This window comes from Crotalus tigris, unplaced genomic scaffold (assembly GCF_016545835.1).
Source record: "Crotalus tigris isolate CLP2741 ecotype Arizona unplaced genomic scaffold, ASM1654583v1 scf7180000018346.393812, whole genome shotgun sequence".
NCBI classification, from domain to species: Eukaryota; Metazoa; Chordata; class Lepidosauria; order Squamata; family Viperidae; genus Crotalus; species Crotalus tigris.
Window position 1 is genome coordinate 193,250 of NW_024096955.1, and position 21,949 is coordinate 215,198.

Consider the following 21,949-nt stretch of genomic DNA (forward strand, 5'->3'; position numbering starts at 1 on the left):
TCAGGAAATATATTACATTTATTTACTTTTTGTTAAAGCCAACAACCAACACCATGCAGATCTCAATCCACCACACGCTGGACCTTCTTGGATATGATTGCTCTGCTTTATAATAGCACTGAATGGTACCCAGATTAGGAATTCACCTGTACAAGCTGACTGCTCTAGGGACCAAGCACGACTCCACTTCTTCATTTTGTCACAGAAAAATCACTGAATAATTAAAGGGCTGATCCAAATGTGATAGAGAGTGTAAGTTTTTCCTAGGTGTTTCCGAGACTCACAGACAACTCTATATATACTCTTGTGGTATATATCCTCATGCTATTTGTGCATTGTGATTTAAACTCCACATGCAATAAATAGTCCAAAACAACTGTGTGGCAAGCTGCTTTAGCCTTCCCATTTGTTATATGTCATATTTAGCTAACTATTCAGGTTAACCACCAAAAGATGCTGTTATGACCTCTTATGACACGACATATCATATTCTTACCAATAAATTACTGTATATGCCGGCGTATTAGGCGACCCAGCGTATAAGATGACCCCCGTCTTTATAGCCGGGCCGCATTCCTAGAACGTCGTCTTATATGCCGGAAACTACCAGTATTTCTGGCATATAAGACGACTTGGCATATAAGACGACCCCCGTCTTTGGCGCCGATTTCAGCGCTCGCGGAAGTCGTCTTATACGCTGGCATTTACGGTACTTTCTTTCACTCTAACTGTGGTCCCTATTCTTCTCTTGTATGACGTATGCAATTGAAAAAAACAGAACAGAACACAATGTTAAAATAAATGGTAAACGGAAAAGTAACTTGACATTTTGCTCTTTATTTTATCCATATGGCTAGTATTTGGTCTTTGGATTCCTGTTTGCCTCTTGCTGTTAGAAAAGATTTTACATAAATGATAAAATGAAAATGTCGAACTACCAGCCCCTTCAAAAGACGGTGCTGTATTTGCTGAAAATAAGAGGTCTTAAGAAACAGTTGCTATGCAAAAAGAAATTAAAATGAAGCAGATTTATGTTGCAAGAAAATTCAACCAAACCCACCATCTAGTCTTCTTTAAAAGCAGATGAAGGATTCACTTGACACAGTCTCTGGTTAAAATATGTATGTTTGAAGGACAGAGAGAAAGAAAACCAAGCTTTACTTGTTGGCGTAGAAAACCATGAGTTTGCATGTAGTTATGCCCTAAATATTTGTACAAGAATCTACATATAATTCTTCTCTTGTAAGTTTCTCAGGGGTTGCTCCTAAGGAAGGAAGCATTTTTGCACATATTTGCATACCCAACATCATCAAGAATCTGAATAATCAATCGTTTCTGCACCAAGGAGGGATAGCTAGACAAGGACATAAATAGTTTTTTCCAGTTCTGTGACTGAAAGAAACACAATCTCCTTGATTATCAATCCAGGGAGCTTGCAAATGAAAAAAAAAAATTATCTACATCCTACTGATTGATGGGAATTGTAGTCCAAAACATCTGAGGTTTACTGGTTGAGAGATAGCCAAGGGGCCAGGAGAAAGAATTGATAGCAGAGAAGAGGTTCTCTAGTACTAGTTCCCAATAAGGAAAATGCTGGCAATGAAAAGGCTAGAAGAAAGAGGAACCTAATCAGAAACAGGACCAGAATTTCAATCTCCTGAAACCCCGTTGTGTCTGAAATGCCAACCCAGACATAAAAATTTCCTTTTGTGCTGCTAATTTTTTGCTGCACTCAAACTCCTACGTAAAGGAGTAGGCAGCACCATCCAAATTGTATTCGGTATCACTCAGGTCTGTGTCTATTATGCTACGACGCCAAAATAAGTCCGGCATGAAGGGAAATCCAAGCTGAGTGATCAAAATACGGCACATCCAATACATTTAATTATACATCTTTTTGATAATACTTTACAAAATAGTACTTTTGTGAGGGCAGAAATAACTACTTGCTTAAAGCCACCTCATGAATTTGCATTCGAGACTTCCTAACCCACAGCTCCTGCTTTCGGTCACATTCCCACACAAGGTCTTGGTGTTTTTAAGAACTTTTCGTTACATAATATATTCATATACCAGCTGCCATGTAGCACTCCTCCACCAGTCTCTCTTCCTATGGGAATAATGTGACAGAGAATAATGGAAGGAGGAAAGGGATGAAACTTAGTTATTTGTGGGACAAAGATGGGCAAACAGTTAAAAGTAACCAATGGAGATACAACTAACAGACGAACATAAAAAGGAGCAGCATTTATTCTGCATTTTTATTACAGTTTTTGTACAAATGAGATAAAAAAATAAAAATTCTGAGAATATGCACCACTAAATCACCCAGCAACACAGTCTATTCTTGGTGCTTTAGTTGTGAACCACATTTACTGCATGCCTGCCTTGATGGCTTTCTTCTGTGACTTAAAAAGCTATGCACATGGTTTAAAAATGGGTGTCAAATAGCTAGATGCCAAAGACAAAACAAAAACGTTCTTTGATGCAAAGACCAACTTTTCATACATCTGCACAACCAGATGGGTGACAGGATTTTTTTCCAACACCACGATGACTATGAAGGCAGGGGATCATGTTCGTAAACAAGTATGCTAAAAGGAAAACACGGTATGGTAAAAGAAATAAACAAAGGCATATCAGTGCCTGCCCTTGAAGTAAACAGGCTGAGTAGATGGATGGTTAAATATGAGTCATCCCTAGTGCTGTAGAAAGCAATAGTGAGAGAGGAGACACAATGTTACTTTATGCCACCCTCTGTATTGACACATCCCTATTTCTGAGGGTAAAAGAATGAATTAGTACATCTGTAAATGCATCATCCACCTCATAAATTAAGTATGCTACATAATACTGCGGAGCGATGGAAGAGAATCTTGGAAGTGCATGTTCTTTCACCTTGATGGGAAAGAAGTAACAATATGCTAACTTACCCATACAAATAGCAAGTACCAACGCAGATGCTGATGACTGTACAATAGCACTGAAGGTACCTCTCCATGCACTTCTCTTTCAGAAGCGTATTTAATGTTACCCAACATTTCCCAACCTGCTACCTTGTTGATGTTTCAGATTACAGGCTGATCTCTATTCCTGACATGCTAGGTAGGTGAAATCGCATTTTCTAGCCTTGTTTGCCTGACCTAAGAGATGTAAAATTCATATTTTCAACAATTTTTCAAGAGCCACCATCATTTTGGGCTGCATATATATGGAAACTCGTCAGTTTTCCTATGATCTGTTTCTAGCTGGGAATGATTAAGCATTTTTACTGAATAACACACCAATTAAAACAGATAAGAAATCTCAGAATGAAATTACAGAATTCTGAATGCTGATTTTTTTTTTTTATCAAAGAGAACTAGATGTGGCTTATATTCTGCACATCGTTCTCACTGATGGCTATCATGGAACAGGTCTTTGTGGTGTCTGCAGCCATCAACACTGAAGCCTATACCAGACTGGCATGGTATGACTTATAAACAGCTCAAGGGGGGAAATGGAGACTAAGCATTATCACTGTGGGTTGCTTTTCAAGGTGAACATTTTTTAAAGCTGACGCAGCACTAAAAAGGGCCTTCATAAAATCCAACATATAGGGCTCAGAAATAAAATATCATCATGTTTAAAGCAGTTCTACTTGGATTAAAAAGACAGAAGGTATTTTGTCAATATGGCCCAGTGTTGTAGTTGAGATCCAGACCCAGTTGATACTTAAAGAGACTGACTTTTTCTCAATATCTCAATCATCTCTGGAATGGGACAAAAACCTCAATACCAGCTCATTTCCTGTTGCCGGCTCCGTTTCTCACCGCTGACATGACTGCTATCTAGCGCAAACGTTTCAGGGTGGTTTCTAGCTGCCTCCTCTTCAGGTCTTTTGATTTCTATAGTGTTAAACAATGTTAATGTAGGAGACGTGGGCTAGGACCCACTGGAAGGGTGATACACAGGATTACCCCAAGATATAGTCATCACAAACTTAGAATCTCTTATTTTACTTGAAGAAGGGCAAATAAAAGAGTTACCTGGCCTGGCAGTCCTGTTGGCGCCATTCCCTTTGCCAATGCCACCAATGCTATCTCCTCGGGTCAAGATAGAAATGCCACTGAAGCTGCTGGCTTTGGTGACCGGAGGCCGCAGATTGCGCGTTGAGCCATCAGAGTCTGTGCTACTCCACGGCCGGGGCTCCAGGGATTTCATCTCACTCTCTGTGCTGCTCTGGCGGCTGCCTGAAGCCCGGCTGAGCCCATCTCGGTTACCCCTGTGGCAGGGATGGCAATGGTTAATGTCATTGTGGGACCAGAAAAAGGCACAGCCTGTCTAAACATTCAAGGTGTCAATGTTTTGATATTGGAACAGCAGACAAATGAGCACAAGTAGCTACATCGAAAAGGGCCAGCTGAAAAGCTACTGGCCTTCAAACAGACTTAACCTGTAGGCTGATGGACCTTACAGGCTGCCCCTGGAGAACTAGGCAGAATGGTCAGCATCACAATGGAGGGGTGACAATCTAAGTCAACACTGCCCTGCATAACAAGTGCTCTGACCAAAAATGCGGGATGAGTTCAAGCAGGCCCATGCTCTGACATCAGAATTCAGATGTTCCTCCTAACTCAGGGAGCAGGTGTTTCCAGCAGTCAGTTTAATTTAAGCAGTGTAACTTTTTGGGTGAGTAAACTGCAGTATGGGCATCACAAAACTGGTTGAAACCTTTTGTGCTAGAGAGTGATTGGAATGTTTCCTCGCGTAGTATGTACTTGCAACTCGCTCCTTACACACATTGTCAAAAAATACTCAGCGCTGAAAACACAGAATCTGCACACGACATCACTAAACAAGAGCAAGTTGGTGAGAACTGGAAGAAAGTGTGAAAAATACTGGCAGTCTAGTTCATACGTTGAGAAGGTACAAGTGAAAAACAAGTTTGTTCCTAAATTCCAGGACAGCATTAGATAGGTTAATGAGAAGAAGTTTATTAAAATTACAGGGAGTTATACAACAGTAAGCACAGCATAAATGCTTACGCTTCCAAGAATACAGTTTAACAGCAATTCCCCAGAACTAAGTGGGAAAGCGTAATCAATGTATTTAATATTGAAAGTCATCTAGGAAAACTTTAATTGGCTGAAAGGACATTTATAGGTTTGGTACTGCTTGTCCAGACTGAGATTATATTAGAATTCGCATAGCTTGAAACTGACATATATATATAATATATAATATAGCCAACACCATGATGTATCTCAAAGCTTTATATATATAGCCAACACCATGATGTATCTCAAAGCTTTATACAGATCTTTTTGCTTCAAACCTCATGTTTACAATCCCTGGGAATAGAAGCTAATTGTTTTTAAATACCAAATGCTGATAAATATAACTCTATCAACAAACTACTAGTACTGGTATATAGTCCTTCAGGCAGCAGGCATGCTTTAGATAAGAGTGCATTGAGAAAAAGGCTCAGTACCCAATGCTTGAAAAAGAAGGGTAGGATTTAGTGACCCAGTAGGTATAAAATGCATATCTTTTTGCAAAGATGCTCTTTAGGTGTGGCTATCTTAAATCTTTGGTCTTCAGTTTACTCCCATAATGTTTTGTTTTCAAACTGTTAGTTTAAAAAGATTTGATCTTGTTGCACCTGAAAGAGCTTTTAAAGGATGTTCATTTGAACTGCACTGAATTTATAGACAAACAGTTGCATATACACAATCTTCTTCCCTCCTTCCTCTCTAGGTGGATATCTTATTATTGAAGGTGATCAAGCTGCTGGATAAATTCCTCCAGCTTATTTGTACCCACAGCCTACTGAACTCCATGTGTTCAAACACGTTTCACATTAAACTTGTAGTTGAATATAACAATGGTAGCCCAGATATTTAGCTACTGCAAGGTGGCTAAGTTTCAAACTTGGGCAAGGGACTTCAGCCAGATGCAGAGATAACAATAGGCTGTCTTTCAGTCCAAAAGAAACCTTCCCCCCCCCCCAAAATCCATACTTGCCAAGTTGAAAAGAGTCAGCAATTCTGAGTTTTGGTATTTTGCTTTCTCAATTCCTCTATCCCAGTGGTTCTCAACCTTTCTAATGCCGCGGCCCCATAATACAGTTCCCCATGTTGTGGTGACCCCCAACCACTTATACATCACCGGGTGCCAGGGGCGTGGCCAAAGAAAAAGGGGGGGGGAAATGGCGGACAGCCTTGTTTGGCGACCCCCGTGAAATGGTCGTTCGACCCCAAATGGGGTCCCAACCCACAGGTTGAGAACCACTGCTTATCATATGTCAAGATTGGAAATATTGGGAACAGATGGTTTTGGTTTGTCAATATTAAAATGAGCATGTCAGACTTTGAAAAAACGATTTCAACCACCTGAAAGGATTGATTGGAAAAATGGACCCTAAATCTATTGTGGCAAATTGAAAAGTTAGTCTATCATTACAGAAATTGGCAATGGAGACTATTCCGATCAATCTCTGTGGAATAGGTAATGTATAGACCTCTACGATATAAAGCCTGTATTGCTGAACAATGGGAAGTTTTCAAACTAAGGAAGTGAACATAAAACTTAATCACAGTGGGGGAAAAAATGGGGTGGGGGGAGATAGCCGTAGTCATTGCCAATGGCTTACAAAAAAATGTTGAGTCAATAAGTATTTTAATTTCTCCATTATCATCAGAACAGAACAGAAAAATGCATTTATGGAAGAGATTAAACAACATACTCTATAACTTGAACTCATGTTACTGAGATATGTTGACAACCTTCAAACATACTTTGGACAGAATAAACCGGGGATTTATTTTATATAGACAGCATGGGAAGGAAAGTTGAAGGGTACTGTTGATCAAGTAGTGTTCATTCCATGATGGCTTGTCCAGAAGAGCTTTCACACAGGATGTATCAAGAGACCTCACTTGAATAGACCTCACTTTTATCTATTATCACTGCTTACTAGCCAATTCTAACTCGTATCACTTCTTTATATAGGAACAGATACAAGCTTCTGAGAACAATGGCCTCCATGCTGAGTGTCCCCCAACAACTTCAAATTCTTAACTGCATCTTACCACATTAGATCTTTGGGATAATTTGTTGAAACCAGAACAAAACCACCTACAGATAAGAAATTCATTTGTAGACATGGCAGCTTCCTTTCATCTTGCTACAAATTATCCCAAAGATCTAATAACTGATCCTAATAAAGTTCTGGAAAGCAGAGGAGGCAGCCTCATAAGGCAACTGAGTTTTGTGGCTGCTATTAAAAGTAACAGAACTGAAGACAGATACAGATGTGGGACACTGTGCCCGAGAACAAATTCCTGTATGAATCCCACTGAAGCAAGCAGCAGCTATACAAGAATAATAACTCTAGTTCAACTCTGACAGGTATAATTTGGTCTTCAATGCTCATAATTGGCTACTTAGGCCTTGAGCAAATATATTTTTTTCATCACAAAGCAAAAGCACTTATATCATGCCATGCAGACTGCTTTTACTGAAGTATACCAATGCAGTCCACACAATTTACCTGCTCGTTTTCCCAAGGTAGCAAAAGCAACATCAATAGATGAGTTACATGCTAAAGGTAACCATGGAAAAAGAATAACACAAGAGAAGAATGAAGAATTCCTTGATCCTGCTCCTATTTACACATAGGGTTTGGCATCACGGTTTAGGATTTGCAAGGTTCCTTTCTCTTAGATTGTTAATAAGGAACTTTAGAAAAGGTCATTAGGATTTGATCTTCATTTGGTACCCTCATTATGCAAATTTATCCAATGGTTATCAATCTTTAGACTGGACATTTTCCAAAGCTTTAGATTCTATTCAAGCTTAGGAATCATGTAGGTATTATAGTTTATAAGAAACTACAAGCAAGGTTTTTCTTTGCCAAATCAGCAGTTTCAAGTCCAATTGATTTAAAATGTCCAAATAGTTGTGAATCTCTGTGGTATGGTACAAAGAACTCCAATTACTACTGGCATTATAGTTGATTTTTTTTTTATTCCAAAGTCCTCCAATTTCAAATTACAAATCTCAGTAATTTTTCCATTTGATTTTTATCATTTACATCCTAATATTTCTACATCTATAAACATCAGTTTCTTCCCCAGTAGCAGTAATGTCTGGTTTTTCAGTTGTCTCTTGGTCTGTATTTTAAAACTCAGGATTCTGACATCCTCATTTTCTTTTTCACACATGTGGTGCCAAGTAGCTTTTTTTTAACAGAAAAGCCAAGTTTTCCACATAGATTTCAAAGTATAATTTTTGTCGCAATTTCATGGCATTGATAATACACTCTGGGCAACTTTACTGCAGCAACTAATGAGATGATCTACATGTTCATCTTTGATCTTACGTAGTTGGTATTTGCTGTAGTTTAAAATATGTCCAATTTCGGCTTTGATGATTCATAACCTGTTGCCATGGTGGTTCTTCTGTGCTTTTTCTTTTAAAGAATCCCAGCTTTTAGCTGCAGCCAAGTCAAATATTGAAGTGATTCCCCTTCAATATCATGTATATACTGAACATGAAGAAATTTAGATTTTCAGGGATTAGTTTTCAGTGCTTCCTTTTTGTAATCTTTTTATTTTTATTTATTATTCTTTAGGGTTTTTTTTTTTTTTGTGCTGCTGCACAACCAACCACCCTGTTGGTTTTCCATAAACTGCTTAAGACCTGGCTTTTCCGGCAGGCCTGGGGTTTATAAAATCTGACCCCTGGATGACTGTTATTGTACTGTTTGTTTTGTCATGTTTTATGGTGTTTTTATTGTTAGCCGACCAGAGTCTTGCGGGAGTGGGGCGGTTTATAAATTTTAAAAATAAAATAAAATAAATAATAGGAGTGGTCTGTGAGAGTACAGAGAAAATTCAAGAATCCCCCATTAGTCTGTCCCTTCACTTGTCTGAAGAAAGGACTGCTTTTATAATGCATTCCTGGATTCAAGAAAAAAATATCATCACTGTTGACTATATTGTTGTTGTTATTTTAAAAGCATAACTAAGCTATAGTGAGAGGTAGACTTAACTTTCTCCCTCTTCGTTGCAAAAGTCCTTTTCAAAGGATTGTTCAGCTCAACTACACTGCTGGCATACAATGACTACTCCATCCCTTTGAAGAGAAAGGTTACAGATAAGTATAGTGCTAAAGTTCAAAGTTCTCCATGCTGGGCTGAGAAAGACTCAGATCTGAACCATCAGTGAATTCCTGAGAGACACAGCCAGTGGTCTAGAGGTATCCGAATCAATGATCTATCTTGGTTTAAAGCAGCTTCCTATGCTGAGCAATATGAACTTTATTTTGAGAGAACAAAAGACAGCTTAAAATTTGAGCCCTGTGCTTTTAATGACACCCACTTCATCATATAAGGTTAAATAGAAAAACCAGCTGAATTACAAGATACAAAATTATACCTTCTAGAAGCATCAATAGATAGTGGAAGCAGCTGCATATAGACGGGAGTGTTTCTGCCTTTTTCTATTCATTTCCCCATCCTAATTCTTTGTAGGGCTTCAATCTGAAGCTCACTTGCTTGGAAATCAGCTGCATGGGAAGCAAGAGAATTTACTTCCTAAGTAAATGCTCTCAACCCCCACCTCCCAGCAGTGAAAAGTCTCTAGGCACCTTTTCCTATCTTATTGTGGGAGAAGAAAAAACAGAAAGTGATGTTGCAAAAGAGATGACAACTCGAAGGACTCGACAAGCAGCCATGCATGGTGCGAACTTGCTCTGCAAGACAAATGTATGCAAGAAATCACACAGAGGTACCTAAAGATCTGTCGCCTTTTGTGAGAGCTAGAAGAAAAGCCTTCTTTGGCGAGTCTGTTGGTTAACATCAAAGAAAAGCATTGTTATGGGGTTTCCGGATCCTTGAGAAAGACTGAAGATCAGAAGGAAGCGTGCACAAGCTTTACTCACCTGCTTTCGTTCAGGAATCCATTTTGGCCCGACTAACCATCAAGCGGAGCCGCACAATTTGAAACAGAAATGGAAAGAAATCTCATTAGACAATGATTACGGCGGGGTGAACATCTCCACAAAGCCCTGTTAAAACTTTTCTATGGCTATAACAATCAGGTAGAAGATCTATAATTTTTAAAAAAACAGGTAGTCCTCAACTTGCAAAAGATCATTTAACGACCATTCAAAGTTACAACAGCACTGAAGAAGGTAACTTATGACTGTTTTCCACGCTTATGACGGTTGCGGCATCCCCGTGCTCACGTGATCAAAACTCAAGACGCTTGGCAACTGGCTCCTTATTTATGACATTTGTGCAGTGTCCCGGGGTCATGAGATCACCTTTTGCAAACTCCTGGGAGAGCCAGACCATGTTACCAACTTAACAACTGACGGGATTCACTTAGCAACTGTGACAAGAAAGATCGTAAAATGGGGCAAAGCTCATTTAACAACAGACCCAGTTCCCAACAGAAATGCCGGGATCGATTGTGGTCGTACGTTGAGGACTACCTATACAACTATGAAGAAATTTGGTGGTCGTTCTCTAACGGTGCCTGTGGACCCATTTGAATGTTCAGTATTTGATTAAACACAAATCACCTTATGGGTACATAGAATATTGAACATCTTCTGGGTCCCATGAAAATGTATCCACGCTTACCTCCCGTGCAAATATGCGTTCCCTAACCCTCTGGTATTCCTCTTCTCGTTCTTCTATGGATTTGCTCCTTCGTCCATCTTGCAGTGGGATCCTAATCTAATGACAAATAGAACTTTGTTCAGTCACAGCCTTACTCTGTGCCAAACCCAGCAGTAAATCGTATGCATACAATCAGCCATTACTTTTAAGCTGGCTGAGAGCACAACACACTGCGTAGATTTTTCTGGGTAAATTAGTTTGCTTTGAAAATATTTCTAGGTTTTAGCAAGCAATTTTTTTTAAAGCCCTTGATCACAACACTTATGACAACAAAAACTAACAATTATTTTTGCTTTCAACCATCACAGTTTGCATGTATAAACCAAGTCCATGCAGTCCATGGAACTGGTAGTCGGGCATGCACAACATGACCTCACCTCTGAAATTATAACACAATATCTAAATCTAAGTATCCTGTTAAACTGCAAGCTGTCCTTTTTTGTTAAAAGGAATAACAATCTAGGATGTTCCCTTCTTCGCTTTCTAGTTCACCAGAATCAAAATAATCTCACAGAATAAAAAGAGGTTCTTAACTCTCGGGTTTAACAATTGAAGCTAGACCTTACTCTTCTCTAATTCAATGAAAATATAAGGCCATAAAAAGAGCCCCACTGGATCAAGTCCAGAGCCCACCTGTCCACCATTCTTTGTTACCTAGTGGCCAAGTAGATACACTCTGGAAGCTCACAGGCATAGACTGCATAGATTTTTCATTGCTATTTCCTTCATCTTGGTTACTTCAGTTGATTATTTGCAAATGGTATTTAAGGGATACTTCCTGTGATTTCAGTAGTAAACAGTGGTCACTGATGTGCCAAGTAGTTGCCAGGCCGTCTACACTAGTGAGCTACAATTCATCTCTAGTGTCCCCAAATTCCACTAGTGACTATACGTTGCATAAAGGGCTACCTTCTTCTATTTGTCCTGAATCTGTCCACGTTTAGCTTAAATAACTTGCCCCAAGTTCTAATGCAATAAGGAAAAGGCATGGATTGCACGTAGGTCCATACAAACTTTGGATCCTGTAAGTAACGCTTTGCATGTTGAGTTGAATTTGTTACTTTCCAATCCATTCCAGCTCTTCTTGGAGCGCCCCATAAACCCTTTAAAAAAATACGATTCTGAAAACTAAATCACCAAAAGCCACTTCACCAGCCTTCCTGCAATTTCTTAAATTCCCAGTCCATATACCCAAATCTGTATCATGCTACTAGGAATTACGGGTGGTTGTCCCTTCGCTGCCAGAGGGCATCATATTAGAGAAGGCTGCTTTCCATGCAAATATGATTCTGACTTAATGATATAAAACATCTTGTGGGAACTTAATCAAGTAAAAAAAAAATATCGCAAACAAGCAGTGTCAGTAAACCAACCCAAGTGATGAAAGCTAATAACAATGATTGTTGTGCTTCATTAATTATGGAATGCAATCAGGTAAAAGTTATATCTGGCCTCTCCTACCTGATTATCATCTCGATCAATGCTGGTATCATCTCGCTTGAGGATAAACCTCTGTGGAAAATCAGAGTTCTTCTCATCTTTGATGTGTTCAGAGAACCTCTGCTCAGGACTGCGGAGAAGACCCAAGCCAATTTTTAGCAGATGAAATGGTGAAGCAGTCAGGATGTAAAAGAAGTAAAAGATTTATTCACATGCCCAATACATCAATGCGCCTATGAGGAGATATCAGGGTGGAAAAATCAGTGTTCTTCTGATCTTTGGCCAAGGGCTATCTGAACAGCATGTAACCTCTTTGAAGGTTTGCCCAGGAAATGACTTTTTTTCTTCTGATCACGGTGAGTGCTGAATGTAATGAATTATATGGTGAATATTCAGTCTAATGAAGTGTATACAGTCCATCTGAGTGCACCGGTGCATGGAAATGCAGAGTACACTAGGTGGATTAAAACAAGAATGTGCCCAACAAAGTGCTCAGAGAATCTCTGCTCAGGACTGCGGGGAAGACCCAAGCCAATTTTTAACAGATGAGATGGTGAAGCAGTCAGGTATGCAAAGGAAGTTAAAAGGTTTATTCACATGCCCAATACCCCAAAGCGCCTACGAGGAGATACTAGGTTCACAACTGGCATATGCCAGATTTCTGCCAAGCTATCCCCTCCATTCCCCAAGAGACTTCCCTTCAGACCACTTTTGGTCTATCTATCCTTAATACTGGTCAACCTATACTATCCAGATGAGCTCAGAATTTATCTAGGTAAAGCTTTATACTTGCAGCAGAATTGCATCCAACTTTACCAAGCTTTGGCCCAATAAGAAGCTTTGGGGGGACTCAGAAATGTTTGTCTTAGTGAAGCTAGAGAAAATTTCCTAAATCATGTTTGGCATGGAGTTGCTATTTCTGATAAAAATAATGCTCAGTGGGACATACTATTCTTTTCTTTCTAGCTACGTGCACAGGAACTGGAACCTCTAGCCTAAAAATCTCACAGGTGCATTTTCACCTTTGTTGCTGCTGTTGTTGTTGGGTCTGCAAAGCAACCTACCCCAGCAAATCAACATAGAATCTTCTTTACTGCTTTAAATGAGGAATTTCAATTTGAAAACCTGTAGAGAATTTGGAATCATTCAAAAAAAAAATAATAATAATAACTCGAGCCGTTTCTCTATTAGGAGGTGGGGGGGCAGAAGAGCTTGGATTCATTTCCAGTCCAACCTGTGTCAAGAGAAACTCATCCACCTTCTTACACTTGGCTTTTGCTCCCTGCCCCCTCCTCAGCCCTGGGGTACTTATAACCTTAAGGCTGCCAAGAAAGCCCAGTGTCCAAATGGTGTCTTTTTGAAGGGATTCTAAACTTGTGGCCTGTAAATACTGAAATTAAAAACAACAACAGCAACAACAACAAAACAAAATCTCATGCTGGTAGGCCCTTCACAGGGCAGTTTTAAAGTGCTACCTTAACATTAATGCCAACATAATTACAGGAGCGCTCTGGGAAACTCCAGCACACCCTGTAGAAAACAGAGAGGAAAAGTCATCTCCTGTTTCCTGCTGAAGAGGAAGGAAAAAATAGGGAAGAAAGTCGTAGCATTTTAGGTGCTTTTCTTCCATCAATGGGAAAAGCTAGAAGAATGGGGGAAAGGTTTGTGATCAGGAAAGGAGCGGTGTGTCTTTTTGGACATGTGGGTTGTGTGTCTGATAGAAGTTTCCAAGTAACTGGAGGGCACCATGCTGCCTGTCACAATTTTAGGAGAAGGGCAGTCACTAAGAGGTTGTCACAAAGAGCTTTGACTGATATGTTCCGCTGCTATCATATTAATCAATTAGGCAATGCAAGGGAAGGAAAGACAAAAATAATCTCAAGGTTGCTGCAAGCAGCCTGCACAAGGAGCAGTAAAATATGATGGTCCTAATGGTATCTTATAACTTTACAATTGTAGGATTAGCTAGTTAGAAAGAGCTCTGACTATTTCAAAAAGCAACAGAAAGGTTAAAGGACTAAGAATGTAATTTATTTCCCAGCACCCCCTTCCTAGCTGAAATGCATTCTTGCCTTACATTCTTGTGTTGCCGGTCTTGTTGATAATCACAGCTTTCCCCGTTTGGTCTACGTTGTGATCCATGCCAAAATAGGCAGCCACCCGATGTAGAAGCATTCTGTGGTATGAGGTCATTTGAGGAAACTTCTTGAATTGATTGCTGACCACAGCAAGGGCAAAGGGGAAAAAGGAGAAAGAATAAGACAATAAAAAAAATTAAAGCCACAAAACACTACAATAAGACAATAAAAAAATTAAAGCCACAAAACACTACGCTGCTTCAATTAAAAGTGTCATCTCAGAATAACTTATGCTGAAGTTGTTTACTAAAAGCAAGGGGGCAAAGGGAGTAATGAAGCAACCCTGACTTTAAAAAGCTGGCAAATTAGGTACAGAATGAAAAATGCAAACTCCCAATTTCCATGCCATTACATGAAATGCTCTAGGGTAGGGGTAGGCAACCTCGGCTCTTTTATGGCTCATGGACTTCAACTCCCAGAATTCCTGAGTCAGCATAGCTGACTCAGGAACTCTGGGAGTTGAAGTCCATGAGTCATAAAAGAGCCGAGGTTGCCTACCCCTGCCCTAGGCCTATGAAATGAAATGAAACAAAATGTTAGTTGGAAAAGAGAAAGACTGACTCTGAGCAATAACAGATTCTACAGGATGTCTTCAATGAACATAAACACTTTCTAAAATATAGCCATCTGCAGAGAACATCCTGCTATGATATAAGGGGAAAGATTTGAGGAAAAGAATAACTTGTGAACGTTCGTTTTTGACATCTTCAGCATCTCTTGATAAGTCTAAATCAAAACTAAACATTTATTTGTCAATACAGTCTCCTTTTCTGTTGCAGCTGAAAACCCAGCTACCAAAAAAACCTAGAACTGTGCACATACAGTGTGACAAGAACAAGAATCAGTAATTAACTTTTACCATTTAAAATACTATTTTATTATTTTCTTGACAGACTTAGACTGGGAAGGTCACATTAATGGTTTCAATTTTTTATTTGAAAACAATACAGTAAACTCATATATATTAGAATCAACTTTTGACCACAGTGGAGCCTGGAATTTCAGATGTTGTCGAGGCACCTCGTGACAGACTTGATTTTATGACCATTTTTACAACAGTCGTGAAGCAAGTTTTTAAGTGGTTTTTTAAGGGTATCATATGCTTCTTAAGCAAAGCCATTCTTCCAAATGATGTGGGGGGGGGGGTTGCCAGAAACCAGCAAAAAATGCCAGAACCCCATTTAAAAAAAAGTTGCATATTGTAGTCATGTGACTATGGGGCATTGGAACCAGTTATCAATGCAAGTCAATTGTCAAATGCCTGAACTGCAATCAGGTAACTGTGGAGTGGGAGGAGGGCAGTCAACCAGTTATAAGTCAAGAACAACCTGTAGCTTCCCATCAGTTGCTGCCTGCCTTCCTCAATTTACAGTCTTCCATAACCTGGCCCTCTGTAGATGGGGCTTTCTTCTTGTGATCATTCTCAAATTGCAGTTATAACACGTCTATGTGGTGCCAAATGCAGGCAGAACAAATAAATATTTGTTTCCAAATGAGTAATGCTCAAATAGATCTTCCTGAAAACTGAACATGTGGGCAGCCTTGATCATTGGTTCCATGGCAGCTGGTGGGATGAGTTATCAGAGACACCCTCATTCAGCAAATTTAACAGATTAAAAGGTCAAGCTAAACTACTGTGGAAAGTATCCATTAATTTAATACCAATGCGAGCAATTAAAGCATCACTAGCAACTCAGTAATATTGCCTTACTCATACAATATTGAAAGTTTATTAAAAATCATTGACAATTTAAGTAACCCAGAAAAATCTTATCATCTCTACTAGTAGCTCATTCAGTACACCTGGGAGTAATGTGGACTCTTCTAGGTTAGGCACTGAGGCAACTCTTCCTATAGTTTTATGCAATGAATGGCTTGTGCAACCAATCCATTTCAAGTCATGTGTATGGGCTATAGCAGTGGTTCTCAACCTTTTTAATGCCGTGACCCCCAACCGGTCGTAGGTCGAGGACTACTCAACCGGTCGTAAGTTGAGGACTACTCAACTGGTGCAGCACCATTTGCAAAATGGGACTTTTGGCGGGCTCAGCAAGGCAGAGACAGCCTGGACAATTCCTATTGGCTTTTGAAAGCCAATAGAATTAGACTCTATTCAAGAATAAAAGCTAAGGAAAAGGGGAAAAAAATGGCAGACTGCGTTGTTTGGCGACCCCCGTGAAATGGTCATTCGACCCCAAATGGGGTCCCGACCCACAGGTTGAGAACCACTGGGCTATAGGAATAATGACTTAAAAATCGATATATTACAATGTTAATATTATATGCACATATCTCTATGTAATAAGCTGCTCAATGTCACCTGGCATCAACGGACATGTAAATACCAAGGGAAATAAACCTAAAGCACGAACCGTATTATAGCTCTTGCTTGAATCTTGGTATATTCTGCCCCAAACAAACAATTGTCAGGGTAGGATAGTTGAGTGTATCAATTATTTCATTTTATGATCAGAATAATCCTGTAATTAGATTTGGCCAATTATAAGGACCCAGTGACAACGATCCCTGATAATCAAAACTGCAAATCAATAAGTCTCCAGTCAGAGCTGTTCATATTACAGTATTTTTAACCTGCTGAATCTGTGATTTTTAGCTAATCCTAAGAAATTGGCTGGGCATTACATGATTACATTACATATACGATACACACGCACCCACTCTCACACACACAATGATTATAGGCCACTGAGGCTTAGCAAACATGTTTATTATAGACTTGAAGATAGCTTTATTATAAAGGGTTGGAAAGTTCTTTGACAAATAAATGAATAGCTGCACAGTCAATTGAAGATGTTTCTAACACTGGAGAAGATAATGATAAGCCGACTTTGTTTTTATATCAACTTTTTATTATGTTGAATTCAGAGAAAACTGTACAAGTTGCAATGTGTGCAGAGGTGTTCATAGGTGTGGCAATTAGGGTGGCTGTGTGAAAAAAGTAAAATGCTGCCCATAAAAAAGACATGGCTTTTGACTGCACGGAGGGTACTGCCCCCTCAACTTGGCAGACACCCCCTACCCCAAGGGATGCCCTGAAATTTTGTGCTGCAGCAGCTTGTGCATCCAATTATGACTGGAAGGGCCAGGGTAAAATCCCCATTTAACTATAACGCCTTCTGAATGATTGAAAATATTTCCAAAGATAAAACTGGGGGGGGAGGGGGGGAGAAGAAGAATCTTAAAAGCTATGCTAAGCTGCTTGGAGAAAGAGAAAATGGAAAAAAAAATACCAAAATGGCTTTATATTTTTATGCTGCTGGTTCAATTACGAGCCAGAGAATTGTATAACTGGGAATAACATCTATTACATTCAGAGACATTATTCTGAATCCAGATGCAGCATTTAAAGAATTATTTGTAAAAATATTAAACAAATGGAGAACACGGAAACTCCATAGCTGCTCTATATCAATCCTTAAAAAAAAACAACACCTACCTGGGTCCTACATGCAAATGTACTAACTTTTAATCTGTTGAGGAAAAGAGGGGAAGGAAACAGAGCACCTGCATTTTCATCAAATGGAAGACTTTCATCTCAAGACAAGAAAGCTTGTGGTCTCTACGGTTACCCTTACTCATAAATCAACCCACATTACTTACTTGTTATCATTAATAAATTCCAGGATCTCCTGTTCTAATTTTAGCAGCATCATCCTATCCCTGTCAAAGAAAATCATGGGAGAAATAGAGCAAAACATTCAGTGCAGGAAAGAAAAGTCTCTTTGAAAAATCTGCAGATTTATGCCCTCCTCTTATTCTAATATTAAGCTAAAAGCTCAAGGTAATTCAACAACAAAGGCGCTGTTACCTGTTCTGCACTGACAGATGCAAAACAGATGTAGCAAGTTAAAAGCAGTACTTTTTTGTTCAGGCAAATTCGTTTCTGCATAGAGACTAGAAACACTGTAGCCCACAGGCTCTCATACATTTTCTATTATTAAAGAAAAACAGTATATCAAAACATGGCTACCGTGAGACATTCAGTTTCAATGCTGTTTATTAATGAAATAGCAGAAGCACAGTAGAGCTATTTAAAGGAGGATTTTTAGAATTATCACTGTTCTTTGTAACTGTGTAACTCATAGCCATTTCCCCTTTTCTGTTCTTGCATCTGTTCTTGCATAAGATACGCTAATATACAAATGTAGCATAGCAGGATATCAATGCATCTATTTTAATAAAAGTCTGTGCTGCTAGATAGTCGGCCTAGCCAGTGGTTCAAGCTTTAGAGAAAGACTAAGACCAAGCTTAAAGACCCATTGGCACCATGAAGCTTACTTAGTAACTCTAGGCCAGTCACATTTTCTCTATACTATGTACATCCCTCTTACACCTCTGGAGAGACCGCAAAAATGTAAATGAGCAAGCAAACAAGTAGCAACATGCTTGCATCATTAATGATTCAGCTTTCCATAATTTTCTAAAGCCTCAGATGAATGATGTAACAAAGCTAAGATTACAGTCCAGTAACAACGCGAGTAGGAAACCTGTAAACATCATGTTACGCTAAGAAAAACATAATGAGATTTTATTCATTATTACATATTTCAGATAACCTACAGACAGGGTCAACTTACCCTACCAAATGTTGTCCTGTTATATCGTACTACATGACTAGGCAGACGATGGGGAAAGTTCTCACAAATATTCTGATCTCCATTAATGGTAAATTGGTAATGGTAAAGGAAAGGAAGATACTAATAAAGTCATAGACCAATCAGCACTAGTCTAAGAACTATTATCATGATTCCTTGGAGCACTGTTACCAAGAACCTGGGCCTTAGTCAAAGCCCAATCCCTTCCAATTCCAGATCTCACCGTTGCCGTGTCAAGCTCAAGACTTTCCAGAGCAAGATAAGCATGTAAGTGCTTGGGAGTAGCAAGACTAAGTAAACTGAGAGGACACTCTAGGATTAATTTATATGTAATTCATGTTCTCGATACTTACATCATTCCATGATTTCAGGAGGGCATGGAAGGCTGCTTAGCTGCTCCATCCTACCCTTAGCAGACACATACCAACATAAACATGTTAGATTTTTGGCAGCTAACACTACCCTTGGTTATATATGCGCCTCTTATTTTTAATTCTGCATGCAGTTGCAGGATCCACAACAAGACCGCTCCTGAACCTACCTTGGATTTTTCTTCAGTGTATTTACTAAAAATTCATGCAAATCTATTCCAGTGGAGTCTGTGTATTCCTGGCTGGAATCTATAACAGACAATAGAAGCAGACTCAAGAAATGACCTACATATAGAAGGGAAAAAAAGAAAAAAAGGGAGGGAGGGAGGGAGGGAGGGAGGGAGGGAGGGAGGGAGGGAGGAAGGAAGGAAGGAAGGAAGGAAGGAAGGAAGGAAGGAAGGAAGGAAGGATCTGGCATTCAAGCACTTTAATGCAGATAACGGAATGGACATAATTTTAGTACAATCTTTTCCATCCATTTGGATACAAAATGTTGCACTATAATTCCCTTTTGCGAAAATACTGCTCAGAATAAAAGTAAACAATGAGAGCTATAGTCCAACTCATGTAAAGTTATAGTTGAGAGCCTATGAGGTATTTTCTGTCAGATATTACATGCACTTCACTCCACACTCCAAACTTCTCCCTTTAAATTCAACTTTAAACCATGAGGATAAATTGGAGAGTTTAAATTAAATTAAAATATTAAATTTTAAATATTTCAATGTGACTATTTTATTTACTAGTCATTCTACCATAGTGGAAGGGCTTTCACCTTGTGTAGCTCCTAAAAGATGAATATATAAATCCGGACTACAGAAAGACGAAGGGCTTATTTGATTGAAGCATGTTGTGATACATCCCTGAATTCTTGTTATAAAATATCAGCCTTTATCATTGTAATCAATGAATTTGAATATTTCTTAAGGTAGTGAAAGGGATCATCATTATCATTACTATAAAATGACATAGACCAGAAATAGAGTAATCTTGTTTTCTTAGAGTGCAAATTGTCAAGCCTCAGTGCTTGATCTTCAAACCTCCTATTAACAAAAATTACACTAATCCATCAGAACAAGTTGTGTGGGACAAATCATCACACACCAGGTTTTTATAATGAAGTATGTTAAGTTCAGCATTATTTACAAAGTCTTTTCATCTCAGAGGAGGAGAAAGCAAACTCAGATGTTGTTAGCAGTTTTTGGCTTCTTTTACTCAAATTTCTCATTCTTTTCATCCCAAATTGCAGAGTTTAGAGTTGCCAGCCCAGGTGAATTGGTTGGTTAAGTAGGATTTGTGCTTTATAGGTCTATTTAATCAACCAGTTCATACTTCTGCACACCAATGAACAATTTAAATCAAGCAACTCAGCAGAACATCAACAAACAGAGTTTAAATATTTGAAGCAATTATTTAGTGAGCTGCAGCTCAGTGGAAGTGTGTATGTTTGCTAAGCTATGTCTGCTTGAACATGGCATTCTCCAGGAAAACAAAGTCTCATTCACATGTCTTCTCTTGATTGATACACACACATATATATAAAACTCAGTCTTAGACCCTCTGTGGGCTGACAAAATGTGGACACGGGAATCCCCAATACTGAGTGATACATAGGATAATTGTTGCATGCAATCTGAAGATAGTTTTTCCAGTTTTGCAGGTTATTTCTGCTAAAGAATGGCAGAGTCTTCTCTTTTAATCCTCAGGATTATTAGTTCTTTCAAATTTGATGCGGGGGGGGGGTGGTGGTGGTGAGGGGAAAGGGGGAGGCAAAGAGAAATGTATTGCTATCTAAGCTTACAAGAATAATTCTAAAATACTTTCATACAGCTCTGAGATGGTGAAATTTGTGTGTAGTGTGCCAGTGGAAAGAAATAAAAGATCTACAGGTAACCCTCTTTGAGCGGGCTGCAATTTTTTCCTTTACTTTGTCTTCAATGGGAGCCTATAGTGGCTAATCAACACATTGTGATTTGAGTAGACCCAGACGGGGAGGCTCAGATACAGAAAAATGACTGGATGATTTGGGCCCGGTTCCATCACTTCAACCAATCTACCTCACAGGAGTGCTGTTTAGCGGGAAAATTATGGCTATGTATTCCTTGAGGAAAGGCAGGATATGCAACTAACAAATAAGTGATCAACAAATTGAATGACATCAAATATATTACACAAGCTTCAAGGATTATTAAAACATGTTACTAATTCACTTTTAAGTTTTTAGGAAATGTGTCTTTTATTAATTTACTGCCATCGTCCAGGGGCCTGGAATTTTGGAATTTTACAAAGAGCAGATGTGACTGGAACCTAAGATTGTCTTACCTCTAGACAACATTTTCTTGGGGGCCTTCTCTTTGTTTTTCTCTTTTTCTTCTTTTTCGGGACCATCTTTTGCAGATTTGTCATCTTCCTTGTCAGATGGGCAACTGATGTGCAAATGTATGATATCCTAATGACAGGACAAAAGCTGTATTTGCTGATGCTTTGCAATCAACAGAAGCTGGAAGCATCGTATGATCAACTTTTTGGATCTAGGAAGGAATTTTACTTTGGGTCAGGTTGGCCACCAATCACTGAAGATTCTGGCCTACCCTTCTCCATGTGGCTAAGTTCTTATCTGTGTGTGAGCTTTAAATATGTATATAATATATAAGTGGAATCAATAATTTTTGTATGCTATCAAAGTTCCCTACAAATGAGGCAAACAATAAA

The 21,949-nt window shown here is 39.1% G+C and overlaps 1 protein-coding gene across 13 annotated transcripts in view; it reads right to left on the bottom strand.

The window, feature by feature from the left end:
* R3HDM2 (R3H domain containing 2) overlaps positions 1–21,949 on the bottom strand; it is a 194,005-nt gene that overhangs the window by 42,648 nt on the left and 129,408 nt on the right. For 9 of the 13 annotated variants that reach the window (XM_039350668.1, XM_039350669.1, XM_039350667.1 and 6 more), the window contains 9 exons: positions 21,560–21,686; positions 19,408–19,486; positions 17,872–17,931; positions 14,190–14,330; positions 12,134–12,242; positions 10,634–10,729; positions 9,928–9,959; positions 9,778–9,831; positions 4,029–4,264 (listed from right to left, as the gene is read on the bottom strand). In XM_039350668.1, the coding sequence (XP_039206602.1) occupies positions 4,029–4,264; positions 9,778–9,831; positions 9,928–9,959; positions 10,634–10,729; positions 12,134–12,242; positions 14,190–14,330; positions 17,872–17,931; positions 19,408–19,486; positions 21,560–21,686 (934 nt within the window). The remainder of the gene's footprint in view (positions 1–4,028; positions 4,265–9,777; positions 9,832–9,927; positions 9,960–10,633; positions 10,730–12,133; positions 12,243–14,189; positions 14,331–17,871; positions 17,932–19,407; positions 19,487–21,559; positions 21,687–21,949) is intronic. The other 4 variants (XM_039350674.1, XM_039350676.1, XM_039350679.1 and 1 more) reach the window with 1 other exon arrangement.